The 23,647-nt window shown below is 40.5% G+C and overlaps 3 protein-coding genes across 9 annotated transcripts in view; 2 read left to right on the top strand and 1 right to left on the bottom strand.

Moving 5' to 3' along the window:
* KIF2A (kinesin family member 2A) overlaps positions 1-3,422 on the top strand; it is an 89,294-nt gene extending 85,872 nt beyond the window's left edge. For 2 of the 4 annotated variants that reach the window (XM_055253899.2, XM_055253898.2), the window contains exon 20: positions 168-3,422. In XM_055253899.2, coding sequence (XP_055109874.1) covers positions 168-253 — 86 coding nt within the window. In that variant the 3' untranslated portion in view covers positions 254-3,422. The remainder of the gene's footprint in view (positions 1-167) is intronic. The other 2 variants (XM_055253897.2, XM_055253896.2) reach the window with 1 other exon arrangement.
* On the bottom strand, positions 3,202-18,096 carry DIMT1 (DIM1 rRNA methyltransferase and ribosome maturation factor). Of its 2 annotated transcripts, XM_055253902.2 has the most exons (12): positions 17,817-18,096; positions 17,396-17,469; positions 15,853-15,939; positions 13,467-13,528; positions 13,293-13,386; positions 13,158-13,207; positions 9,132-9,255; positions 8,603-8,695; positions 7,575-7,639; positions 6,827-6,890; positions 5,546-5,652; positions 3,202-3,735 (listed from the first exon to the last, which is right to left on the bottom strand). In XM_055253902.2, exons 1-12 carry the CDS (start codon positions 17,893-17,895, stop codon positions 3,693-3,695), a joined length of 942 nt encoding a protein of 313 aa, XP_055109877.1. In that variant the 5' UTR covers positions 17,896-18,096; the 3' UTR covers positions 3,202-3,692. The 2 variants fall into 2 exon arrangements, with proteins under 2 accessions (XP_055109877.1, XP_055109878.1); XM_055253903.2 differs by lacking the exons at positions 3,202-3,735; positions 5,546-5,652 and adding an exon at positions 5,666-6,662 and having other exon boundaries at positions 17,817-18,059.
* IPO11 (importin 11) overlaps positions 18,048-23,647 on the top strand; it is a 229,948-nt gene continuing 224,348 nt past the window's right edge. For 2 of the 3 annotated variants that reach the window (XM_063623274.1, XM_063623273.1), the window contains exon 1: positions 18,116-18,225. The gene's annotated coding sequence lies outside the window, so the exon portion shown is untranslated. Of the gene's footprint in view, positions 18,226-23,647 lie in introns of all 3 variants that reach the window. The other variant, XM_063623275.1, reaches the window with a different exon arrangement.

The following is a 23,647-nucleotide window of genomic DNA, read 5'->3' as shown; positions in this document are numbered from 1 at the left end:
AGTTGAGCATTCTGTTTAGTTCTGAGTTTCTAGACAACAAAGAACAAAAGGAAAAATACTGAGTTACTGTTAGGAAATAACACAGCTGACTTATCGAACCCATAAAGTTGTAAACTCTCATTGCATGTAATACAATACTTATTCCCTCTTTCTTTTCTTTTTCCAAGATAAAGTGAAATCTTTCCGTGCAGCTCTACAAGAGGAGGAACAAGCCAGCAAGCAAATCAACCCGAAGAGACCCCGTGCCCTTTAAACTGGCATTTGCTGCTAAAGGATCCCCAGAACCTTCACTACTGTAACATACAACGGTTCAGCTGTAAGGGCCATTTGAAAGTTTGGAATTTTAAGTGTCTGTGGAAAATGTTTTGTCCTTCACCTGAATTACATTTCAATTTTGTGAAACACTCTTTTGTCTACAAAATGCTTCTAGTCCAGAAGGCACAACCAAGAATTGGGATTAATGAAGCATTTTGTTTCATTTACGCAAATAGTGATTTACTTTTGGAGATCCTTGTCAGTTTTATTTTCTATTTGATGAAGTAAGACTGTGGACTCAATCCAGAGCCAGATAGTAGGGGGAAGCCACAGCATTTCCTTTTAACTCAGTTCAATTTTTGTAGTGTGACTGAGCAGTTTTAAATCCTTTGCGTGCATGCATACCTCATCAGTGATTGTACATACCTTGCCCACTCCTAGAGACAGCTGTGCTCACCTTTTCCTGCTTTGTGCCTTGATTAAGGCTACTGACCCTAAATTTCTGAAGCACAGCCAAGAAAAATTACATTCCTTGTCATTGTAAATTACCTTTGTGTGTACATTTTTACTGTATTTGAGACATTTTTTGTGTGTGACTAGTTAATTTTGCAGGATGTGCCATATCATTGAACGGAACTAAAGTCTGTGACAGTGGATATAGCTGCTGGACCATTCCATCTTATATGTAAAGAAATCTGGAATTATGATTTTAAAACCATATAACATGTGATTATAACTTTTCTTAGCATTTTCTTTGTAAAGAACTAAAATATAAACTAGTTGGTGTATAATAAAAAGTAATGAAATTCTGAGAAGAGTTTTATCTTAGGAAAATACATATATATGCAGTGTGTGTGCCAGTGTGGTATTAACAAGACTAATAGTGCAATTTGATCCTTACCAATATCATTTCTTAATTTGAAGTGTTCATTAGCACCCCAAAATATACCTTTTCTATGTACTGTTAAAGGAAATTGGCTTCTGATGCATGAACATTTACATGTACATTGAAAGTAGTCCATAATAGAAGTTAGTTTAAGCCAAGTGTAGACAGTACATTACTCCCTTGAAAAAGAATTAAGCTGAAAGAGTTGACTTTGCCTTAAAAGGCAGATCTAACCCAAGCTCCATCCAGTACCAAATGTGAAACTTCATTGTTATTTGGTGAGAATCGCCAAATTCTCACTAATACATTGGTGTAGGGCATGCTACTTTTTAAACAGCAGCACTTATTTTTACAAATTGCTACTCCAAGGAAGAAAACTGGCCACTTTTCATGTAAATATTTTGTTCAAAGATTTGTATGTCTCTCTAGGAGTTTTCCCTCAGTTCCCAGGATGGGGTCCAGGAGTAGATTAACAGCTAAAAATCTCCCAAGGATATCTTGTTTTGATTTATTTCCTCCAGGGAACTATCAGCTCCTTCACAGGAGCCAGAGGGGAGCTATGAATAGAGAGTCACATGAGCCAGATTCTTTTCTTTACTGTTCATAAAACCCAGAGAGTAGTTGTGAAAGATCCTAATACAATTGTGAAAAGCTCTGTAAACATGAAATCTAAAACAAATGTAGATTTTCACAATATGCTTATTAATAAATGAAGTCTATGGAATAAGTTTTAGAGATAATTTACTTCAGTCACCTTTGTTTTGGAAAGGACTCAGGTTTTCTTGCAGCTGTAAGATATATTCTATTTGTGTTTATTTCAAAGGGAAGAGGAAGGATAGAGAACTGTTACAATTGACCTTGCAGAGGATATTTAAAAAAGGTAGTTTTTGAGATTAACTAACTTTCAAAGGGCAATAAAGACATGTGAATTTGCTCATTTTAAAGCACAACAGATTAGCTTCAAATTTATTATTTGCATAGGATGGGTACTGTCTTTGGAAAGTCTCCTTATAGACAGACAAATACGCTGCCTTACACTATGATGGCTTCATTCTGATCAGGTATTTTAAAAATTAGTGCCAGAAAAGATATTGGAGGTAGTATAATACAGTCCTTCAGCTTTACAGATAGTGAAAACTGAAGGCCAGAAAAGGAACTAAAACTCAGCAGCTCATAGGCGTAGAGGGAAATAACCTGAGAAAGCCGAGTTAAATCTTAAAATTTTTACTATAAGGATAGAGATGATACAAGTGAACTTTGCAAAATAGTTTTGTGAAATTAAACAAAAAAAAAATCTACTCATGTATATTTCATATATTTGTTGAACAAAAGCAGCTTGATGGTTTTGTTCTGGATTATACAATAAGAACAAGCATTATTTTAATTATGTAGTAACATTTACTATATGACTTTGAAGCCAGATTTCAAAATCTGGCTTTGTTAAATTAATTGGACCACTCCTTCTATTAAGTTAGGTATTAAAAAAAAGCCAAATATCAATAAAGATATTTTTATTAATTTTTTATAGAAACAAAATAGCTACTATAACTCTGTTATAGTATATTAACAGCACTTAGTATTATATTGATTTAAACGTAGTAGCTAATAAAACTTGTTTATGACATCTATTGAAATTCTCAATCTGACAGTTTTAAAATAGCTTAAAACTAAGCACCAGGTATATGAAAAAAGTACTGGAAATTTTGATTGTCCAGAAATCATAGGAATACTGGGAACCTGTAGTTATGGGAAATGGCTGTTTTTCTGAAGTTGAAACCAGTTTCAATTACAAAACCCTTTGAAATTTTGCTAAGCCTATAGTTATCTCCCTAAGAACCATAAAAAAAGATAATTTTATTGTTAATTTCATTCCAGTTTAGCTTCCTCATTTTACATGTAGGGAGTCATGCCCTTTAATATGCCTGGCACTGCACGGTGGCAGTAGCAGACTTGGGCTTACCCAGAACCCTAAGTCTCTGATGCTATAGGATAGCGAAAGAGGTAGGCAATCATACTGTATAGGATAAATAGGGAAGAGAATGAGAGAACCAAAATAAAAATAATTTAAGAAACAATTGTTTTACTGTACATGTGAATAACAAAAAATGGTACGGGGAATGTGAATAACACGAAATGGTATGGGGAATGTGTGACTAGTGAAGCATATTTTAACTTTTTTATTACTGGAGGAACAGAGCTAAAGGCCTAAAGAAGGCCTCACAGTATATAACAGTAAATAGAAGAGTAACATCTTTATACAATAAACTGTTAGAAATGATAAGTTAAGTGTACAGTTGTGCGTCTCTGCGGCTCCTGAACTTGAAGATTATTATGAATAGACTGGACCAGCAATATATATTAAAAACTTTGATACTCAGAACTTTCCAACTTTAAAATTCAGAATCATAAATGGTGACAACAGTAGTAGTATTGAACCAAAAATAGTCAAGTAAATAATGTCTCAGTAAAGCAAAAGCATTATCTTCTCAAATACAAAAAATACAAAATTCATTTCTTTTCTTGACCTTGAAAATTTCTGTTTTCCAAATACCTAGGAAAAATGAATACCTTCTGCGTTGAATCCATGTAGCAATCTGAAAAAAGAAACCAAAATGGAATGGTACTGAAAAGCTAATTTTAGCACATAATGGTATGTAGTTCTGTATCATTAATACTAAAACATGAATACAGCATGCTTACAGAGCCAACACACTCCTAATACTAGTTATTAAAGAAACGTTACTGGCTGGGCGTGGTGGCTCACGCCTGTAATCCCAGCACTTTGGGAGGCTGAGGCGGGTGAATTACCTGAGGTCAGGAGTTCGAGAACAGTCTGGCCAACATGGTGAAACCCCGTCTCTACTAAAAATACAAAAATTAGCCTGGCATGGTGGCACATGCCTGTAATCCCAGCTACTCGGGCGGCTGAAGGAGGAGACTTGCCTGAACCCGGGAGGCGGAGGTTGCAGTGAGCTGAGACTGTGCCACTGCACTCCAGCCTGGGTGACAGAGCAGGACTCTTGTCTCAAAAAAAAAAAAAAAAAAAAAATGTTACTGTCTGACTAAATTTATAACATATGTATTGGTTAAAACCATGCCATGTTGGTGCCTCTTTCATTATAGCCTTTATGTCGTAATGAATTTGACTAAAATTATCTTAGACTTTCATTATCCCAGGCCTACGAACTCACTGGCATTTGTTTCAAGGTAACTGAACAAGAAGCTGTTTGGAATTGGCAGAAGTCAGATGAATAACCAATCTTACATGCCCCTTCTTCCTCTCTTGAGCTGTTGTTTATATTCAAATTAAGTACACATTGTTTCTCTCTGTAGATACCTATGTACTTAATAGATTCTAGTTAGTAAACTGCACATGCCCGATAACTTTGAGGAAATTTAGTGAAAATGAAGAAAAAGACAAAATATTTCTCTTTAGACCTAAGGTTATGTTTAGGCTGGCCCACAGAAACAGGTCCAGATAAATTTCTAAAAAAGCAAAGTAGATATTTATGAATAGTATTCAATGCCTAGGATTAACATCTAAAAAGATTCAGTAGTACTGCTAGCCAGCCAAGAAAATATAAACTCCATTTGACTTAGTTATATAGAATTGTGTTTCCAGCTTAGAAAAAGTCAAACCAATGACTTTTAGAACAATCTACTCTCATGTTTTATTCAGCCTCTAGAACATGGAAGCTTTAAAAGTGAATTGGCTAAATAGGCAAGACCTTCTGAAAGTTAACATCTTAATGATAAACAACAGTAAGTACAGGTTAGTGATTACCTGGGTAATTAATTGAAGCCTTATTCTGTTTTCATAAGACTTACTTGCTTAATTCAAGCAAAACAAATTTTGGTCTAAATTACCTAGATAATTATGACAGCTTTTTACTTGAGAAGTGTAGAACTTGCCTCAGGCTACAAAACTAACTACATTATTACTAAATGGATAACCAGGTAGGATTCTAACTGGCATTATTGTATGCTTAAGATTGATTTAACAACAGCTATTCCCAGTGAGGAAATTTTAAAAATCAGATCCAGTTACATGTATTATGATTTTTCTACCTTATGGACTATTTTGGAGGGATAAGCTATTAAGATTAAGACTATGAATGAGAGTTGGGGAGGGAGCAGGGAGGGAGGAACCTGCACACCACATTAACACAAAGGCAATCTTCTGGCTTGGACTGTTCTTTACTACTGTTCTTAAAGAAAATGTTCATTCTGCTGCAGCTAACTAGCCTCCATCTTCTACACCAAATACTATTCCATGCCATGGAAGTGCTATGCAATAACTCTCCCAGGTAGCACCTTATACCGCTTAAAAGCCTTTAAAACCTCTAATCTGAAGGTGTCACAGTAAAGAAATGTAAACACTTAGGAAAACAAAAATGTAATTACCTGATGAAGTCATCTATGTCCATGGAGCGGGCCCGTTTGTCACTAAAACCTGTGCTGGTTAGGATTTGCTGTATTTTATCTGCTATGCTGAAATCTTCTGGTATTATCTATCAATATAAGATTCAGAATAAATGAACGACATATCTTTAATGAGGTCACCTTGACTCTTTTTTTTAGTTCAATAAGTCATAATATAGTCACCTTTAATATATCTGTTAATGAGACTTTGGAAAGCCTGATTTTTACATAAGACTTGGATCTCTAATTAAAAGTGGCTGATCTTTATTAACAAAAACCTGGAATACCTTGAATTAGTAATCCTGTCTATATTAGCCATTTTCTTCTTTAAAATTCTGAAATAGTTATTAGTTTCAGACTTCACAAATAATTAAAATTGTAAATTAAATTTTAAAGCAACTGTTACTCCTTTCAAAATAATGCATTTTCTTCCTACAGATTTGACCTTAACCACCTCATTTTTCTCAGAGAGGTGACCTGCCCAAGCCTTGGGAATATTAAGGATTTTACACTTAATTCACATATTTTATCCAAATATTTTTCTTAATCTAGCTTAATTTTTTTCTATTATACTTAGGCAGATTACCTAATGACTTTTTGCCCATAAAAGAGAAAATGGAGATAGTACTGTGATACATTAAACCATATAGGTTCTGAGTCATAAAAAATAAAAAGAAAATTGGCCTTTATCTCTCTCTGTTCTGTCTAATTAAACTGGAAGCTAAAAAGTTAGCAAACATTACATTGCACACACTGTTACACAAATGATAAGCATGAGGCTCACAACCAGAAATCTGCTATTGAGCCATATGAACTTTATTCTATTTCAATTTCTGGGTATTAAACTTACAAAGAAAGTAATAACTGTATTTGTAACTGCTATGTGAGCAAGAAACAAGACATGGTCACAATTCAGAGGACAGTAAATTGTACACAATTATTTTAAGTTGTGCAAGCTACACATATCTACAGCTTTAAGGAAACTAACTGCTGAATCTGATTCTTGTTATGGCTAAAAACAACTGTCAGTAGTTAGATGACAGGGTGGAGTAATCAAAGTTGCTCATATCTGTTTCACAGGATACACAGCAGCACTGACCTGTCAGAATTCAAGTCAAAATTGTGCTAGTTACACATCATATATTGTCTTTTAAGGATCCTATGGAATGTACAAAATAATCTCATGCTAGATCGACAAGAATAAAAATGGACATTTTAAAAGAAAACAAATCAATGAAACTGCAGGAACATTTTCTAACTTACAATATTATGGACTGAACAGTGAATTCTGTAGTTTTTTTCCAAGAGTTGTTGCACTGCACTTGATCTATAGCATAAAGAAGTGAAGCCACTGTTATTATTCCAAAGTCAGAGTAATTTCTTACTTTTTTAAACTTTTTTTTAACTAATATATAAGCCATTTAAGCAATAATTTCATTTTAGATGAAATTAAATCTATATTCTGTATGGTGAAATGGAATTTTAAAAGTTGTTGAATATTTAAACTTACAAAGCAAACACTATATTTAAAGTGCAAAATCCTGATAAATACCTCTTAAATTCTTAGAGAAGTTCTAGACTCTCCACAAAAAATCCTCTAAAAAAAAATCTCCAAGCCCTGTAAAACTGTGTCTCACCTCTCTTTTACCCTTGAACCCCAAATTGATGAGTTGCATTTTCCCAGGTTAATAAGATGACACATATCCTTCACAAGTGTGGAAGGGGTCCATCATCACCTCATTTTTCCAACAAAAAACTAGAGCAGATGTATGGTGAGAGTTTGGGAGTGTTTTCCTGTTTTGCCAAAAAACGTGATCTGACTCTTAACTCCAACAAACTTTCTTCATTAAGTTCTCCTGCCTCCCAAGCTCTAAAAATAGTTAAAAAGGTGAAGTTTGTCTGGACCCATAATCTTTATGCTTTAGGGTAGCTGCTCAGGAAAAGGACCAAATTCTAGCATAGTATCTGGAGCACTGGTCCTTTATACATTAGAAATTAGTGTAATACTTACTTAAATGCAGCAGAGAGTGTCTTGTTTTTCCTAACAAAGGTTATCCTTACTAGACCATCCCATTCCTGAAATAGAAGATAGACATTTTCTTCAAATTACAAACTTCTTGTTCTTGTCTATGCCTGCTAGGTATTATTTTGTCTTTTAATATATACAATTGAAGGAAACTTTCTAAAGTGAAGAAAATGTTCTGTAATCTTGATCTGGCTGGCACACACGCGCAAAAGTAAGACATAATTTGATTTTTGCACTTTGGTGCATTTCACTGAATATGTCTTTTCCTCAGAATTTTTTTTTGACAATGGTCAAAGCATGACAATTTTCTTTTTTAATTTGAAAAAATAAAGCCAGGCACAGTGCTGCATGCCTGTAGTACCAGCTACTCAGGAGGCTGAGGTGGGAGGATCGCTTGAGACCAAAAGTTCAAGTCCAGCCTAGGCAACATAGTGAAACCCCATCTTAAAAAAAGAAAGAGAAGGAAAAACAAAATGGTCCCCCATCTGAACAAAGAACATGGCATTTATTTAAATCTAAGTATCATTTTCAAAAATAAGATTCAAAACAGACATGACTTCAGATACTGCCTGTGTAACACACCTAAACCTTCTTGAAGGAGTTACTGACAAACCACTCCATTTACCACCAGCTGACCACACACACAATCACGTTTTTCTCTAATGTGGCTGTAGTAAGGTTTTATATCAAATGGTCTTCTTTCTTGTTTTGAAATCTCAAAAACAATTACAATTAAAACGTTACCCATAATATTACTTTAAAACAACTATTTTCATTTTACCTTGTTTTCCAAGTTTTATTCAATTTTTTTTTTTCTTTGAGGCTGGGTGTCACTTCATAACTACCTTGCATCAAATTATTCCATCTACTTCAGCAGAGGGATGTGTCCTAATTAACATTTTCCTATGTTTGAATATTTAGGTTGATTCAATATTTTTCTGCTGCTATAGACACACATCTTCCCGCCTGGACTTTTTTTTCCTTTATTGAATGAGCTAGTATTTTAACCTCACCTGAAAATTGATGGGTGGTGGTGGATTCTTAGGTTCTATCCTTACAACACTGGATTCCACCTTGGGAGGTGGTCTGAAGTTATTCTTTCCAACCTGTTAATGAAAAAGTATTTAAGTAGTACTCTCAAAGGCAACTTTTATTTAGTAACCAAAGATGCCATCCTCACAGAAGGCACAACTAGATGCTCAAGGATGAGTTAAGCTAGATTATTTCAATAATAAAAACCACTGGCTGGGCACTTTGGCTCACACCTGTAATCCCAACACTTTGGGAGGCCAAGGCAGATGGATCATTGAGCCCAGGAGTTCAAGACCAACCTGGGCAACATAGCAAAACTCTGTGTCTATAAAAAATACCAAAAAATTAGTCAGGCGTGGTGACGCACACCTCTAGTCCCAGCTACTTGGGACTCGAGAGGATTGCTTGAGAATGGGAGGCAGAGATCGCAGTGACCCACTGCACTGCAGCCTGGGTGACAGAGTGAGATTCTATCTCAGAAAAAAGAGAAAGAAAACAAAATTCACTTACTTTCATTAGATGGTCCACACGTGCCAACAGCTGTGTATTAATTGAGAGTCTGCAGTATAACTTATCTCCAGGTTTTGCAACCAGTCGGAGGGCAAATTCTCTTTGAAACATAAGTATAGCACACCTGAAAAGAAAGCAGAAAGGAATAAGGAAAATGGTCATTGTCAACTATAAATGAATTTTAACTGCAATGAATTTTCTTGGGAGAGAAACAGCAAAGCATTGGCAGCTGATTATAAGGTAGGACAACATTTTCAGCCCTTTTTATTGCCACAGAATGAGAGAGCTGGCTTTGTTTTTATAATTACTGTACTCCTCATGGCAAGATAGCTTGCAAATATAAGCCTTTAATGACTGGATGAGAAGATGTTTCAAATCAGCACTAGTCCATCACCTCTTCTATGAAAACAAAGTGAAATAAAATTGTTTCAGTAGCAGAAATAGATTTATGGGGTAGCAAACACCTTTAAGGAAGAGGTGAGACTGAAGAGGCAGACTGTGATGTTCAATGTTTCCTTGATTTGACAGGTTAAAAGATGTAGACTTTTTTTTTTCAGACGGAGTTTCGCTCTTGTCGCCCAGGCTGGAATGCAATGGCGCAATCTCGGCTCACTACAACCTCCGTCTCCCAGGTTCAAGTGATCCTCATGCCTCAGCCTCCCAAGTAGCTGGGATTACAGGCACACGCCACCATCCCTGGCCAATTTTTCTATTTTTAGTAGAGACAGTGTTTCACCATGTTGGCCAGGCTGGTCTGGAACTCCTGACCTCAGGTGATCCGCCCACCTCGGCCTCCCAAAGTGCTGGGATTACAGGCATGAGTCACCATGCCCAGCCAAAAGATGTAGACTTTATTCAGCAGGCAATGGGGAAGACTTTGTAGGGGTTAACGAACAGAAGAGCATCTTCAAAGCTATAATTTGACATTCAAACTTTTGAAATGAGTCACACTAAAAATACATTTGGCATTGCAAGCCAAGCCACAAATGTCTGTATGTATATGTGTTTATATTGCATTTCAAAACAAAAGTTTCATGAAACCATAATCACCTGGATACATGCAATGCCCTGTGATATATTCTATTCCATGTGATTACAAAAAAAAAGATGGTCACGACTCATTAACTTTATAACCACTAGTTTTTGACTTGCAGTTTGAAAGCCACTAGTATATAATGTAGAAAGTGACTCCGAAGTTCATGGAAATATTGAGTTAAAAGATAAAAATAAGGCTGGTGTAGTGGTACACACCTATAATCACAGCACTTTAGTAGGCCAAGGCGGACAGATCGCTTGAGTTCAGGAGTTCAAGATCAGCCTGGGCTGAACATGGTGAGACCCCTTCTCTAAAAAAAATACAAAAATTAGCTAGGCATGCTGGTACACCCCTATAGTCCCAGCTACTCAAGAGGCTGAGGTAGGAGAATCATCTGAGCCCAGCCCAGGGAGGCTGAGGTTGCAGTGACCTGAGATGTCACCACTGCACTCCAGCCTGTCTCAGAAAAAAAAAAAAGAAAACACATAAACTTTATTATTCAACATAAGCTCCATCAAGTTCAAGACACTTTTGTAAGTGATGATACCAGCCTTTTAGTCTATATCAAAAAAACTGAGGCTCTGGGGAATTTAGTCATGTCACTGCAGTCTTTTTTTTTTTTTTTTACATTATTAACTGAAGAAAAAAGAGTGCCCTTTCAAGATTTTTTAAGACTAGGAAACGAAAATAAATCAGAAGGGCCGGGCACCATGGTTCATGCCTGTAATAATCCCAGCATGTGGGGAGGCTGAGGTGGGCAGCTCACTTGAGCTCAGGAGTGGGAGACCAGCCTGGGCAACATGGCAAGACCCATCTCTAAAAAAAATGCAAAAATGAGCTGGGTGTGGTGGCACATGCCCGTAATCTCAGCTACTTGGGAGGCTGAGGTGGGAGGAATGCTTGAGCCCAGGAAGGGGAGGCTGCAGTGAGTGCAGATCACACCACTGCTCTCCAGCCCGGGCACCAGGGCAAGACTGTCTTATAAAATAAAAAGAAAATAAGTCAGAAGGGGCCCAATCAGGACTGTAAGGTGGATACCTAACCATTTCCCATTGAAACTCTTGAAAAATTGCCCTCGTCTGATGAGAGGAAGGAGTAGAAGTATTATGGTGGAAGAATCTCTGGGGAAGCTTTCCCGGGAGTTATTCTGCTACACCTTAGCTAACTTTCTGAAAACACTCTTGTAATAAGCAGATGTTTTCATTCTTTGGTCCTAAAGAAAGTCAGCAAGCAAAATGCCCTGAGCATTCAAAAAAAAACTGTCGCTATGGCCTTTGCTCTTGACTGGTCTCCTGCTTTGACTGGAGCCACTCTGTTTCTTGGTAGGCATTACTTTCACTCTGCTTTGTCTTTAGGATCACACTGGTAAAGCCATATTTCATCTCCTTTACAATTCTTTGTAATTCTTTGAAGAAATGTTTCAGGATCTTGTTTTCTTTTTTGACAATCTCGCTCTGTTGCCCAGGCTGGAGTGTGGAGTGCAGTGGCATAATCTCGGCTCACTACAACCTCCGCCTCCTGAGTTCAAGCGATTCCCCTGCCTCAGCCTCCCGAGTAGCTGGGATTATAGGCGCCCACCACCATGCCCAGCTAATTTTTGTATTTTTAGTAGAGATGGGGTTTCACCATGTTAGCCAGGCTGGTCTCCTGACCTCAAGTGATCTGCCCGCCTCGGCCTCCCAGAGTGCTAGGATAATAGGTGTGAGCCACTCCACCCACCCATGTTTCAGGATCTTGATCCCAGTTATGTAAAATTTCCACTGGAAGCTCTGCTTTTATCTGCAGCTGATTTGAGTACAATTTTTTTTTTGTTTTTTCATAAAATCTTTCAGAAAAGAGGGTGTGACAGTTTTGGCATCTATCAAGTAGAAAGTTTGTTTAACTTTGATTTTGCAGTCAGAATTGTGTAAGCTAAACCAACTGTGATGTCTATAGTGTTGACTATTGTTTGTGCTGTTAAATGTTGTTCCTCATCACTTAGGGAACAAACAAGATGAATGTTTTCCCACAAATTGATGTGGCCAGTCTGCCACTGTAGGCTTAATCTTCAACATTGTCTCAGCCCTTCTTAAAACGAGTTATCCATTAGTAAACTGCTGATTTCTTTGCGATATTGTCCCCATAAACTTGTTTTTTTTTTTTGAGACAGAGTCTCGCTCAGTCGCCGAGGCTGGAGTGCAGTGGTGCGATCTCGGTTCACTGCAAGCTCCGCCTCCCGGGTTCACGCCATTCTCCTGCCTCAGCCTCCCGAGTGGCCGGGACTACAGGCGCCCGCCACTACGCCCGGCTAGTTTTTTTGTAGTTTTAGTAGATGCAGGGTTTCACCGTGTTAGCCAGGATGGCCTCGATCTCCTGACCTCATGATCTGCCCGCCTTGGCCTCCCAAAGTGCTGGGATTACAGGCGTGACTCCATAAACTTTTTGTAAAGCATCAATGATTTCACCATTCTTCCAACCAGGCTTCACCATAAATTGGATGTTTGTTCTTACTTCAATTTTAGCAGAGCTCATGTTGCTCTGATAGGGGCTCTTTTCAAACTGATGTCTTATCCTTCTCAGTGCCTCACACTAGATCCTGTTCAGTTAGTACAGAGTTTATTTTGGTGCAAAAAAATTTTGAAATCCATGCATAGTTTTTTTCATAATACACATTTTCCATGAACTTTTTGAAGACCTCTTATACTAGAGACCAGTTAGGAAGCCACTGCAATTGTCTAGACATAAGGTAATAAAAATTCTAACCTAGGCTTAACAGCAGGAAGATTCAAAAATAGGGAAAGGCTGTCTGGTCTCAGAAGCAGGACTTCCAGCACACTACCCCCAAATAACCTCTCAATTAAAAAGAGAGAAAGACCTCCATACAAATCAACATTTCCTACAAAAATTCTTCAGTAGTTTTTCAACTGACTTGACTCATTTTTGGCTATGTTCACCACCTGAATTGTAAGTCTTTCAAAATTTGGCAGTAACTCTAGTCTTTTGTCACAAACCTGAAAAAAGGTCGATGTAGCAACAGCTTGAAGACAAAAGGCGAAGAGATCTGTAAGAGAATTAACTAGTTATTTCTGGGAAAGACACATCAGAGGAACACTTAGTATGACGTTCCTGAAAATGTGAGGACATACCTGATAAGGCAAATTTGCCACACAAGTATCAAAGAATGGCAAATCTGTTTTCAACACATCACCCACCAGTACTTGAAGTTTGCTGGCCACAGGCCTGATGAGAAAAGAAGAAATGTAAAAAGAATGTTGTTTCATGAGATTGAAATGCACTTTAATTCTATTATGTATACTCACGTGCCCTGAACTCTTTTGTGAAGTTCAGCTACTAGCCTTGGGTCCAGTTCACAAGCAACAACCTAATTAAAAAAAAATAAAAATTATTTAGCTTAATTATGGAATATAAATCTTTTATTTTTATCCCACCAGGAACTCTTACATGATTTACGTGACAAACTTCTTTTCCCATTTCTACCATCAATATTCCTTCAATTGTACTCACATACTTCAAATAACAAACAAAAACGGGCCGGGTGCAGTGGCTCACGCCTGTAATCCCAGCACTTTGGGAGGCTGGGGTGAGCAAATCACGAGGTCAGGAGTTAAAGATCAGCCTGGCCAACATGGTGAAACCCCATCTCTACTAAAGATACAAAATATTAGGCCAGGTGCAGTGGCTCACGCCTGTAATCCCAACACTTTGGGAGGCTGAGGCAGGCAGATCACCTGAGGTTAGGAGTTTGAAACCAGCCTGGCCATCATGGCGAAACCCCATCTCTACTAAAAATACAAATTTAGCTGGGTACAGCGATAGGCGCCTGTAATCCCAGCTACTCGGGAGGCTGAGGCAGGAGAATTGCTTGAACCTGGGAGGCAGAGGTTGCAATGAGTCGAGATCGCGCCATTGCACTCCAGCTTGGGCAAGAGAGAGACTCTGACTCAAAACAAAAATAAAAACAGAAACAACACAAAATATTAGCTGGGCCTAGTGGTGGGCACCTGTAATGCCAGCTACTCAGGAGGCTGAGACAGGAGAATTGCTTGAACCCTGGAGGCGGAGGTTGCCATGAGCCAAGATCGTGCTACTGCATTCCAGCCTGGGCGACAGAGTGAGACTCCGTCTCAAAAAAAAAAAAAAAAAAAAGCCAGGTGTGAGGCTGAGGTGGCTGGCTTATGAGTTCAGATAGAGACCAGCCTGGCCAACATGGTAAAACTCTGTCTCTACTAAAAAATTCAAAAATTATCTGGGCGTGGTGGCACGTGCCTGTAATCCCAGCTACTCAGGAGGCTGAGGCAGGAGAATTGCTTGAACCAGGGACTCAGAGGTTGCAGTGAGCCGAGATCGTGCCACAGCACTCCAGCCTGGCAACACAGCAAGACTCCATCTCAAAAACAAACAAACAAACACCACCACCCAGAAAAATAGACAACCAGATTATGTGAGAGTTCTACGCATATAATCAATAGAATCATGGTTCATCTGTCTCCATGCTTTGTAATTCAACAGATGATGAAAAAAATACACCACGTCTGTGCAGTCAGTGTTGTTAGAGAAGAGCGTACAATGCAATTGCTCTTACTGTTAGTATGTCACATCTACTGAGACACACAATACATGGCATAGATAACTTCTCAAGTAAATGAAAATGGATGTCAAATAAGGCCGAAATTGAAATTGTATTGCAATTTCAGCTGAGGTTTCACTGACTTCTTTTATTTTTATTAAAAAAAAAAACTTTTTTTTTTAAGAGATGGGGTCTCACTCTGTTGCCCAGGCTGGAGTGAAGTGGCGCTATCATAGCTCACTGCTGCCTCGAAGTCTTGGGCTCATAGGATCCTCCCACCTCACCTTCCTGTGCAGCTGGGACCACAGGTGTGTATCACCACATCAGGCTAATTTCCTTTCTTTATTTTTTATAGAGATGGGTCTCCCTATGTTGCCTGGGCTGGTCTCAAAACTCCTGGGCTCAAACAATCCTCCCACCTTGGCCTCCCAAAGTGCTGGGATTATAGGCAGGAGCCACCATGCCCAACCTCTTTTTTATTTTTTGCAGAGATTGGGTCTCACTTTGTTGCCCAGGCTGGTCTCAAGCTCATAGCTTCAAGCAATCTTCCTGCCTCAGCCTCCCAAAGTGCTGGGATTACAGATGTGGGCCACAGCTCCTGGCCCTACTTCTATATAGACCTGTTTACACAGTAAACAATGTGCTCCTTACTCTGTTCGGCTCCCAGATCTATCTTTATTTTTATTTTTTTGAGACAGGGTCTCACTCTGTCACCCAGGATGCAGTGAAGTGGCAGGATCATGGCTCACTGGAGCCTCAACTTCCCAGGCTCAGGTAATCCTCCCACCTCAGCCTCCCTGCTAGCCAGGGCTACAGTCATGCACCACCATGCCCAGCCAATTTTTTGTAGAGATGGGGTTTCACCATGTTGCCCAGGCTGGTCTTGAACTAAGGCTCAAGCCATCCACCCGCCTCAGCCTCCCAAAGTGCTGGGATTACAGGCGTGAGCCACCGCGCCTGGCCGAAATATCTCATATTTTCTAAGACAAAATTTCCAACAAGGGATCAGGAGTTACTACTAAAATAATAGCAATTAGTTAAAACATATTTAGATTGTAAACCAACTGAGCTTGCTAACATAGTCATTTGTGATACCAAACATTAAATCCCCTTTTTACCTTTTTTGCCTTTTCTAACAACTTTACAGTCATGTTGCCAGTTCCAGGTCCAACTTCCAGCACTACATCAGTTGGTCTTAAGGCAGCCTAAAAGCAAGCACAAACACTTTAGCTCTTCTGGCAACATCAGAACACAGAAGTTAATTTACGCCTGAACATCTTTACTCATATGTGCTCCGATAAGAGCTCTTAATCTGACTCCATTTTTAGATTTCTTCATGATCTATGTGGTTAACAAAATCACCTCAATGACATTGGGTGCAAATGAAAATCTAAGACCTCTCCTAACTTGGAGGAATACTGCTCAACTTTAGGAGTCAGAAAAGCAGGAACAGCCTTTCTGGGATTGGCATTCTGCTTTCTATCTGGAAATATTCCAATAGCCTCTTGTTACCTTCTCTGTTCATATCAATAAGTTCAAACGGGAAAGGACTGTGCGTGTTGGACGAAGATTTTTCAATTCTCAACCCATGTATGGTTTCAAGGATGCAGAAGAGCAGAAACTGTACACAAAATTGAATGTCTGCACACAGCTGTAATATTCTACGGCCACAGCTTTCATCAGATGCTCAAAGGAAACTATGAGCTAAAAAGGCTACAACAGTACATGACCCTCCTTTTTTTTTTTTCTCAGTTTTCTTTTTTTTTTTTTTTTGAGACGGAGTCACGCTCTGTCGCCCAGGCTGGAGTGCAGTGGCGCAATCTCGGCTCACTGCAAGCTCCGCCTCCCGGGTTCACGCCATTCTCCTGCCTCAGCCTCTCCGAGTAGCTGAGACTACAGGCGCCCGCCACCACGCCCGGCTAATTTTTTTTTGTATTTTTAGTAGAGACGGGGTTTCACCGTGGTCTCGATCTCCTGACCTCGTGATCCGCCCGCCTCGGCCTCCCAAAGTGCTGGGATTACAAGCATGAGCCACCGCGCCCGGCCTTTTTTCTCAGTTTTCAAACGACACGAAGCCTGACAAGATCCTTTAACTATGTAATGCTCTTTCTACAGCTCCAGGATGCTTTCCTTGCTTTTAACCGTAAGTGTAATCTGCACCGTGTGTATTTCACTTCCTAGCACCCAATCATCCATAACCATAAGAGAACACCAATAACTCAGATAGGAGTAACACTCCAAGCAATTTCTATGTGGTACTGGCATACATCAAATAATTTGTATGTAGTACTATATGTTTTTCTGGGGAACAAACTTTCTAATGTGTGGTTTAGACATAAATAGGTGGAGTACATAAAAACTAAGTGATCAAAAAGGTGATTAGAAATAGAAGAATAATTCTCTTGAACAAATACAAAGGTCCAGCTATAAAGTAGATAATCCACAAAAAGACACAGAATTGGGAACCAGGAGAAACTCAGACCCACAAAATGAAGCTTATCATGCAGAAGACAGCCCGTGAATCCTAGACAATTATTTGATTCATTCAACAAATATTTACAGAGCATCTAATTTATGGCAAGCAGACTTTCTGCGCTTATGTATTCATAGGAATAAAATTAATAAACCAACAACTCTCTCCCTTTCCTCTTCCACACCCACCTTATCGATAATGCTGTTAATAATGAGAGGATTTTTCAAAATGTGCTGCCCAATCCCCGTGTTGAACATGAGTCCTGTAAGAAAACACGAAACAGCCTTAATTTTCCTACTGAGATTAGATATTAGGCAGTCCCAGAGAAGATTGCTGCATGGGTAGGGGGAAGATTTCTGCGTCAACCAGGGCCACGAAACGTCACGCCAGGACTGACAAACTCTTTATAAGTTCATCCTCCAGCTGGAACGGAAGTCAGCGGCGACGCGCAGGGCCTGCGGCCGACTCGGGGATCCACCCCTGCCTTCCGCGCTCACGGGAGCGGGTCCTGACCGGCCTCCGCCGATCAGGTCTCGGTCCGCACCCCAGGCTAGGTCCTGCCGGAAGACCTGACCCGACCGACCCCAGCTTCCTCGCGGGGATCCGCACCTCCAGCGCTCTTCAGCTCCCGGCACTGCTCCTGCCGCCCGCGGCGGCGGCCGATGGCCCCTGACTTGATCTTCGGCATCTCGGCAGGAAGCGGGCCCACAGGCCCGGGACGTTAAGGAGGACCAAAGAGGGCTAGCGTAAGAAAGCCACCACGTGGGGGTCGCCACCACACGCAGCCCGCACCACTCTGGCCCAAGCGCCGGAGGAGCAAGGGTCCGCCCCCTCCCTACGCTCTGAGCTCCTCCTCCAGAAAGAGGGCGGACCTTGGAGCCCACTGACTGCCGGGAATTGGAGTCACCAAGGGGGGAAGGCCGAACCTCGGGAACCTACAGATCCCAGAAGCCACCGCGCTACCGAGGACTGCAGTCTGGAGTTGGAGCCCTTGTCCCAACCCGGGCTGGATAAGAAGGTGTCGGTGTGGTGCTCTCGGTGTTGCGAAGGCTGTTTAAGTTATATGATGAGGTTAAGCCTATGGATGTTTTAGAAGGCCAAGTTCTCGGATCGCTGAGGTCCGAGGAAGTATTCACTTGCCTCGCTCCTGTTTTCCTACAGCTTGTGGGGGTGGGAAACCCGGGATTTGGGGATGAGCTTGCTCTTTTGTGGGAATGCATTTTTTGCTGCTTGCCCTGGGGAAAAGAACTGCGAGAGTGGAATTAACGTGTGGTTTCGCTAGGGCTACTGGTTGCTTCTATTAGGAATAGAAGAGTCGGGCGCGGTGGCTCACGCTTGTAATCCCAGCACTCTGGGAGGCAGAGGCGGGCGGATCACAAGGTCAGGAGATGGAGACCATCCTGGCTAACACAGTGAAACCCAGTCTCTACTAAAAATACAAAAAATTAGCCGGGCGCGGTGGTGGGCGCCTGTAGTCCCAGCTACTTGGGAGACTGAGGCAGGAGAGTGGCGTGAACCCAGGAGGCAGAGGTTGCAGTGAGCCGAGATCGCGCCACTGCACTCCAGCCTGGGCGACAGAGGGAGACTCCGTCTCAAAAAGAAGAAAAAAAGAAAAGGAATAGAAGAATAATTATCTTGAACAAATACAAAGCTCCAGCTATAAAGTAGATAATCCACAAAAAGACACAGAATTGAGAACCAGGAGAAACTCAGACCCACAGAATGAAGCTTTTCGTGCAGAAGACAGCCCGTGAATCCTAGAAAATTATTTGATTCATTTAACAAATAATTCAACAAATTCCTTTTGTGCCTCATCATTCACTCCGTAAACATTTATTGAGCTCCAACTGTGTATCAAACACTGCTAGGGATTCTAAGTAAGAAACTTACCTCAAAGTGTATTCTATTGACAGAGATGGACAGAAACTCCAAAACGCTGTAAATACGATAACGTATTGGTCATGTGATAGGACAGTGTACCTGACTATAAACTCCGTTGAGTACCAAGGCCATAATATCCACATCTGTTTTGCCAGCCAGTGTAATGGCTCTCTTAAATTTTTCTGTGTGTATTCTGTTTCATTGAAGAAATAGCTTCTTCCTGTCATTACTAAAGCTAACTCTCTTTTGAGCAATTCATTGTGTACATTCCCAAACCTTGGTCTTACGCCCTTCTTTCTTTGATGTAGTTTTAAGTCAGAAAAAAAATCTCGTATACCCTAGTAGCATCTTCAACTATATGTTTCATTTCCTTAATCATTGTTATTCCACAATTCTAAAGAGTCTACACTGTGCTAGGCACTTCCAAATGTTAATAGATGGACATGGCCTGGAGAGGTGGCTCATGCTTGTAATCTGAGCACTTTGAGAGGCCAAGGCGGGCGGATCACTTGAGCTGAGAAGTTTGAGATTAACCTGGGCAACAAAGTGAGACCCTGTCTCTACAAAAAATACAAAAATTAGCCAGGCATGGTGGTGCAGGCCTGTAGTCTCAGCTACTCAGGAAGCTGAGGTGGGAGCCTCACTTGAGCCCGAGAATTTGTAGTGAGCCAAGATTGCACCAACCTGGGCAACAGCATGATACCCTGTCTAAAAAAAAAAAAAAAACATGACACAAAACCCTGTGTGTGATTTGTTATTGTTGTTGTTGGTGGGTTTTTTGGTTTTGTTTTCTTGAGACGGTCTCACTCTGTCACCCAGGCTGGAGTGCAGCGGCATGATCTTAGCTCACTGCAACCTCCGCCCGCCGGGCTCAAGCGATGCTCCCACCTCAGCCTCCCAAGTAGCTGAGACGACAGGCATGAACCATCTTGCCCAGCTAATTTTTGTAATTTTTGTAGAGGCGGGGTCTCACTTTGTTCCCCAGGCTGATCTCAGACTTCTCAGCTCAAGTGATCTGCCTGACTTGGCCTCTAGGTTGCATTTCTTCTGTGAAATAAAAGGCAAGTTTTTCTATAGAGAAGGAGCTGTGGAGGTGGTAGGACAAGGGGCGTGAGTGTGGAGAAGGTTTGAAGATCCTTTATGCGCAATGGGAGAGGAAGATTGGAGGGAACTCAAGAAGACATGGCATGTCTTCCAGCTAAATGTGGAGCCCAGTATCTCCCATGTGTACTGCTGTGTAACCACAGCCGGGAGACAAGAGCAGAGAAGGCAGAATGGTTCTTTTGATTCATCAATGAATGACCACTATTGCTCCCTAGAATAACATTGTAGGCCTTTCAAATTAAATTCCTATTTACCTTACTTATTTACTTCCCAACATTATCAAGTTCCTTTTTCTTCCTTAAACATCTTTATACCTCGGCTTTGTGAGTGCTGTTCCCTTTGCATTCTCAACCTTCCCCTGGCTAACTTTTGTTTGCCGTTAAAGACACAACTCAGGCCGGGCGCGGTGGCTCACGCTTGTAATCCCAGCACTTTGGGAGGCCGAGGCGGGCGGATCACGAGGTCAGGAGATCGAGACCACGGTGAAACCCCGTCTCTACTAAAAAATACAAAAAATTAGCCGGGCGCGGTGGCGGGCGCCTGTAGTCCCAGCTACTCGGAGGCTGAGGCAGGAGAATGGCGTGAACCCGGGAGGCGGAGCTTGCAGTGAGCCGAGATTGCGCCACTGCACTCCAGCCCGGGCGACAGAGCGAGACTCTGTCTCAAAAAAAAAAAAAAAAAAAAAAAAAAGACACAACTCATATGTATGATATAAATATATGTATTTAAATATAAATATAAACATATATATAAATATAAATAAATATATATGTATTTTAAAAATAGAGCCTTGCTCTATCACCCAGGCTGCAGTGCAGTGCCATGATCTTGGCTCACTGCAGCCTCAGCCTCCCAGGTTCAAGCTATTCTCATGCCTCAGCCTCTCAAGTAGCTGGGATTACAGGCGTGCACCACCACGCTGGCTAATTTTTTTTTTTTTTTTTTTTTTTTTTTATTTTTAGTAGAGATGGGTTTTCACCATGTTGCCCAGGCTGGTCTTGAACTGGCCTCAAGTGGGCGCCCGCCTTGCTGTCCCAAAGTGCAGGGATTACAGGCATGAGTTACCGTACCCGGCTTCAAATATTATTATATTTTTAAGATAGTGGCCCAGGCTGGGTTGCAGTGAGGCAGAGGTTGCAGTGATTTGAGTTTGCTCCACTGCACTCCAGCCTAGGTGACAGAATGAGACTCCATCTCAAAGAAAAGAAAGAAAGAAAGAAAGAAAGAAAGAAAGAAAGAAAGAAAGAAAGAAAGAAAGAAAGAAAGAAAGAAAGAAAGAAAAGGAGGGAGGGAGGGAAGGAAAGAAGGAAGGAAAGAAGGAAGGAAGGAAGGAAGGAAGGAAGGAAGGAAGGAAGGAAGGAAGGAAGGAAGGAAGGAAGGAAAGGAAGGAATCCTGAATACTATAAACAAGATTCTTCTATAAATGTATTCTTTAGAATGATCTAAATATGTGGCCGGGCATGGTGACTCACCCCTATAATCCCAGAACTTTGGGAGGCCAAGGCAGGTGGATCATTTGAGGTCAGGAGTTCGAAACCAGCCTGGCCAACATGGTGAAACCCTGTCTCTACTAAACATACAAACATTAGCTGAGTGTCGTGGTGTGCGCCTGTAATCCCAGCTACTCTGGAGGCTGAGGCAGGAGGCAGAGGTTGCAGTGAGCTGAGATTGCGCCACTGCACTCCAGTCTGGGCAACAGAGTGAGACCCTGTCTCAAAAACAAAAACAAAAACAAACAAACAAAAAAGAATGATCTAAATATTTTTAGATCATCATAAAGACTATGTTAGATTCAAATAATTAATTAAAGAAGATGATTATGTTTAATACTGGCATAGGTGTAAACCTTGTCAGTGAATATTACATAATTGATACATCTCAAAAACATTCGTCAGATAAATGTTTCCACATCATTACCATTGTTAAAAAGAAATTAAGGCACAGTAAAATTTTAAAATGTTTATTTGAGCAGTGATTCATGAATCAGTTTGGGACTCTGCTAAAGGGGCACCAAAGAAAGGCTTTTATAGGGTGAATGTGAAAGCGTGGCAAATAAAATACACTGAGTTGGGTTTTGGTTTGCTTCTGTAGGAACCCAGGGTGCTGGAGCAGCCTCAGTCTAATGGCCTGTCTATTAATTATTTTAACATCATAAAATAATGTATATCATATTGCAAAATAAAGCTTTTAGAAGGTTTCCAAATACAACAAAAACCAAATTATTAGGGTACATAGAATTCTATTTGTGGGGAGTCTATTTTTATTTTTACTATTTATTTATTTTTGAGATAGGGTCCTGCTGTGTCGCCTAGGCTGGAGTGCAGTGGCACAATCACGGCTCACTGCAACCTCCCTGTCCAGGGCTCAAGCGATCCTCCCACCTCAGCCTCCAGAGTAGCTGAGACCACAGGTTCGTGCTACCATGCCTGGCTAATCTTAGTATTTTTTGTAGAGATGGCATTTTTGCCTAGGTTGATCCTGAACTCTTGAGCTTAAGTGATCCTCCCACTTCAGCCTACGAAAGTGCTGAGATCAGGGGTGTGAGCCACCACACCTGGCTAGAGTCTATTTTTATATTGTATATTTATATTTGTGTATTTTTTATTTTAAACAATATTTTATAGTATAAATAAATATTTTATTTTATAAAGTGGTGCATGCTTGTAATCCCAGCTTCATTAAGGAGGCTGAGATGGGAGGAACACTTGAGTCCAGGAGTTTGAGACCAGCCACAGCAACATAGCCAGAGATCCTGTCTCTAAAAGCAAAAAAGAAAAAGCCCTTTTCCAAGTTATTACACACTCTTAATAATTAATATTGAAAACTGTTGGCCGGGCGCGGTGGCTCACGCCTGTAATCCCAGCTCTTTGGGAGGCCGAGGTGGGCGGATCACGAGGTCAGGAGAATGGCGTGAACCCGGAAGGCAGAGCTTGCAGTGAGCCGAGATCCGGCCACTGCACTCCAGCCTGGGCGACAGAGCGAGACTCTGTCTCAAAAAAAAAAAAAAAAAAGAAAAGAAAACTGCTACAGAAACTTTCACCTTGTGAATGCATAAGGGTTTACTAAATCATGCCTATTCCATTGTTCTTATAAAAATAGAGCCATACACGTTTTAGTTTATACCTGAAAAATATTTTCAATACTTTGAATTGGTTCTCTAGTATAGATTTCCAGGCATGGAATTATTTACTCAAACTGCGTGAACATTTTAGTCTTTGAATATAAATTGACAAATTATTTTCTTTTTTATTTTTTGAGACGGAGTCTTGCTCTGTTGCCCAGGCTGGAGTGCAGTGGCACAATCTCTGCTCACTGCAATCTCTGCCTCCCAGGACTGATGGAATCAGTCCTTATGGAAATAATAAACTTGTTTCAAGTTTATTATAAACAAAAATGAATCTAGGAATTCTGTTAATTTATAAGCACCTAATGAGCTGTATTATAATGTAGAGTTA

This window comes from Symphalangus syndactylus, chromosome 18 (assembly GCF_028878055.3).
Source record: "Symphalangus syndactylus isolate Jambi chromosome 18, NHGRI_mSymSyn1-v2.1_pri, whole genome shotgun sequence".
Lineage (NCBI taxonomy): Eukaryota > Metazoa > Chordata > Mammalia > Primates > Hylobatidae > Symphalangus > Symphalangus syndactylus.
Note: the sequence above shows the minus strand (reverse complement) of the source record. Positions and strands in the feature narration are given on the sequence as shown.

Coding starts and splice junctions, on each gene's coding strand:
- DIMT1 (XM_055253902.2), bottom strand. CDS start 17,895: ATGCCGAAGATCAAGTCAGGGGCCATCGGCCGCCGCCGCGGGCGGCAG. Junction 13,529..15,852: donor TGTTAGAAAAGGCAAAAAAG/GTAAAAAGGGGA, acceptor TTTTTTAATTAG/GTTGTTGCTTGTGAACTGGA. Junction 7,640..8,602: donor CACCACCCATCAATTTTCAG/GTGAGGTTAAAA, acceptor CTTCTATTTCAG/GAATGGGATGGTCTAGTAAG.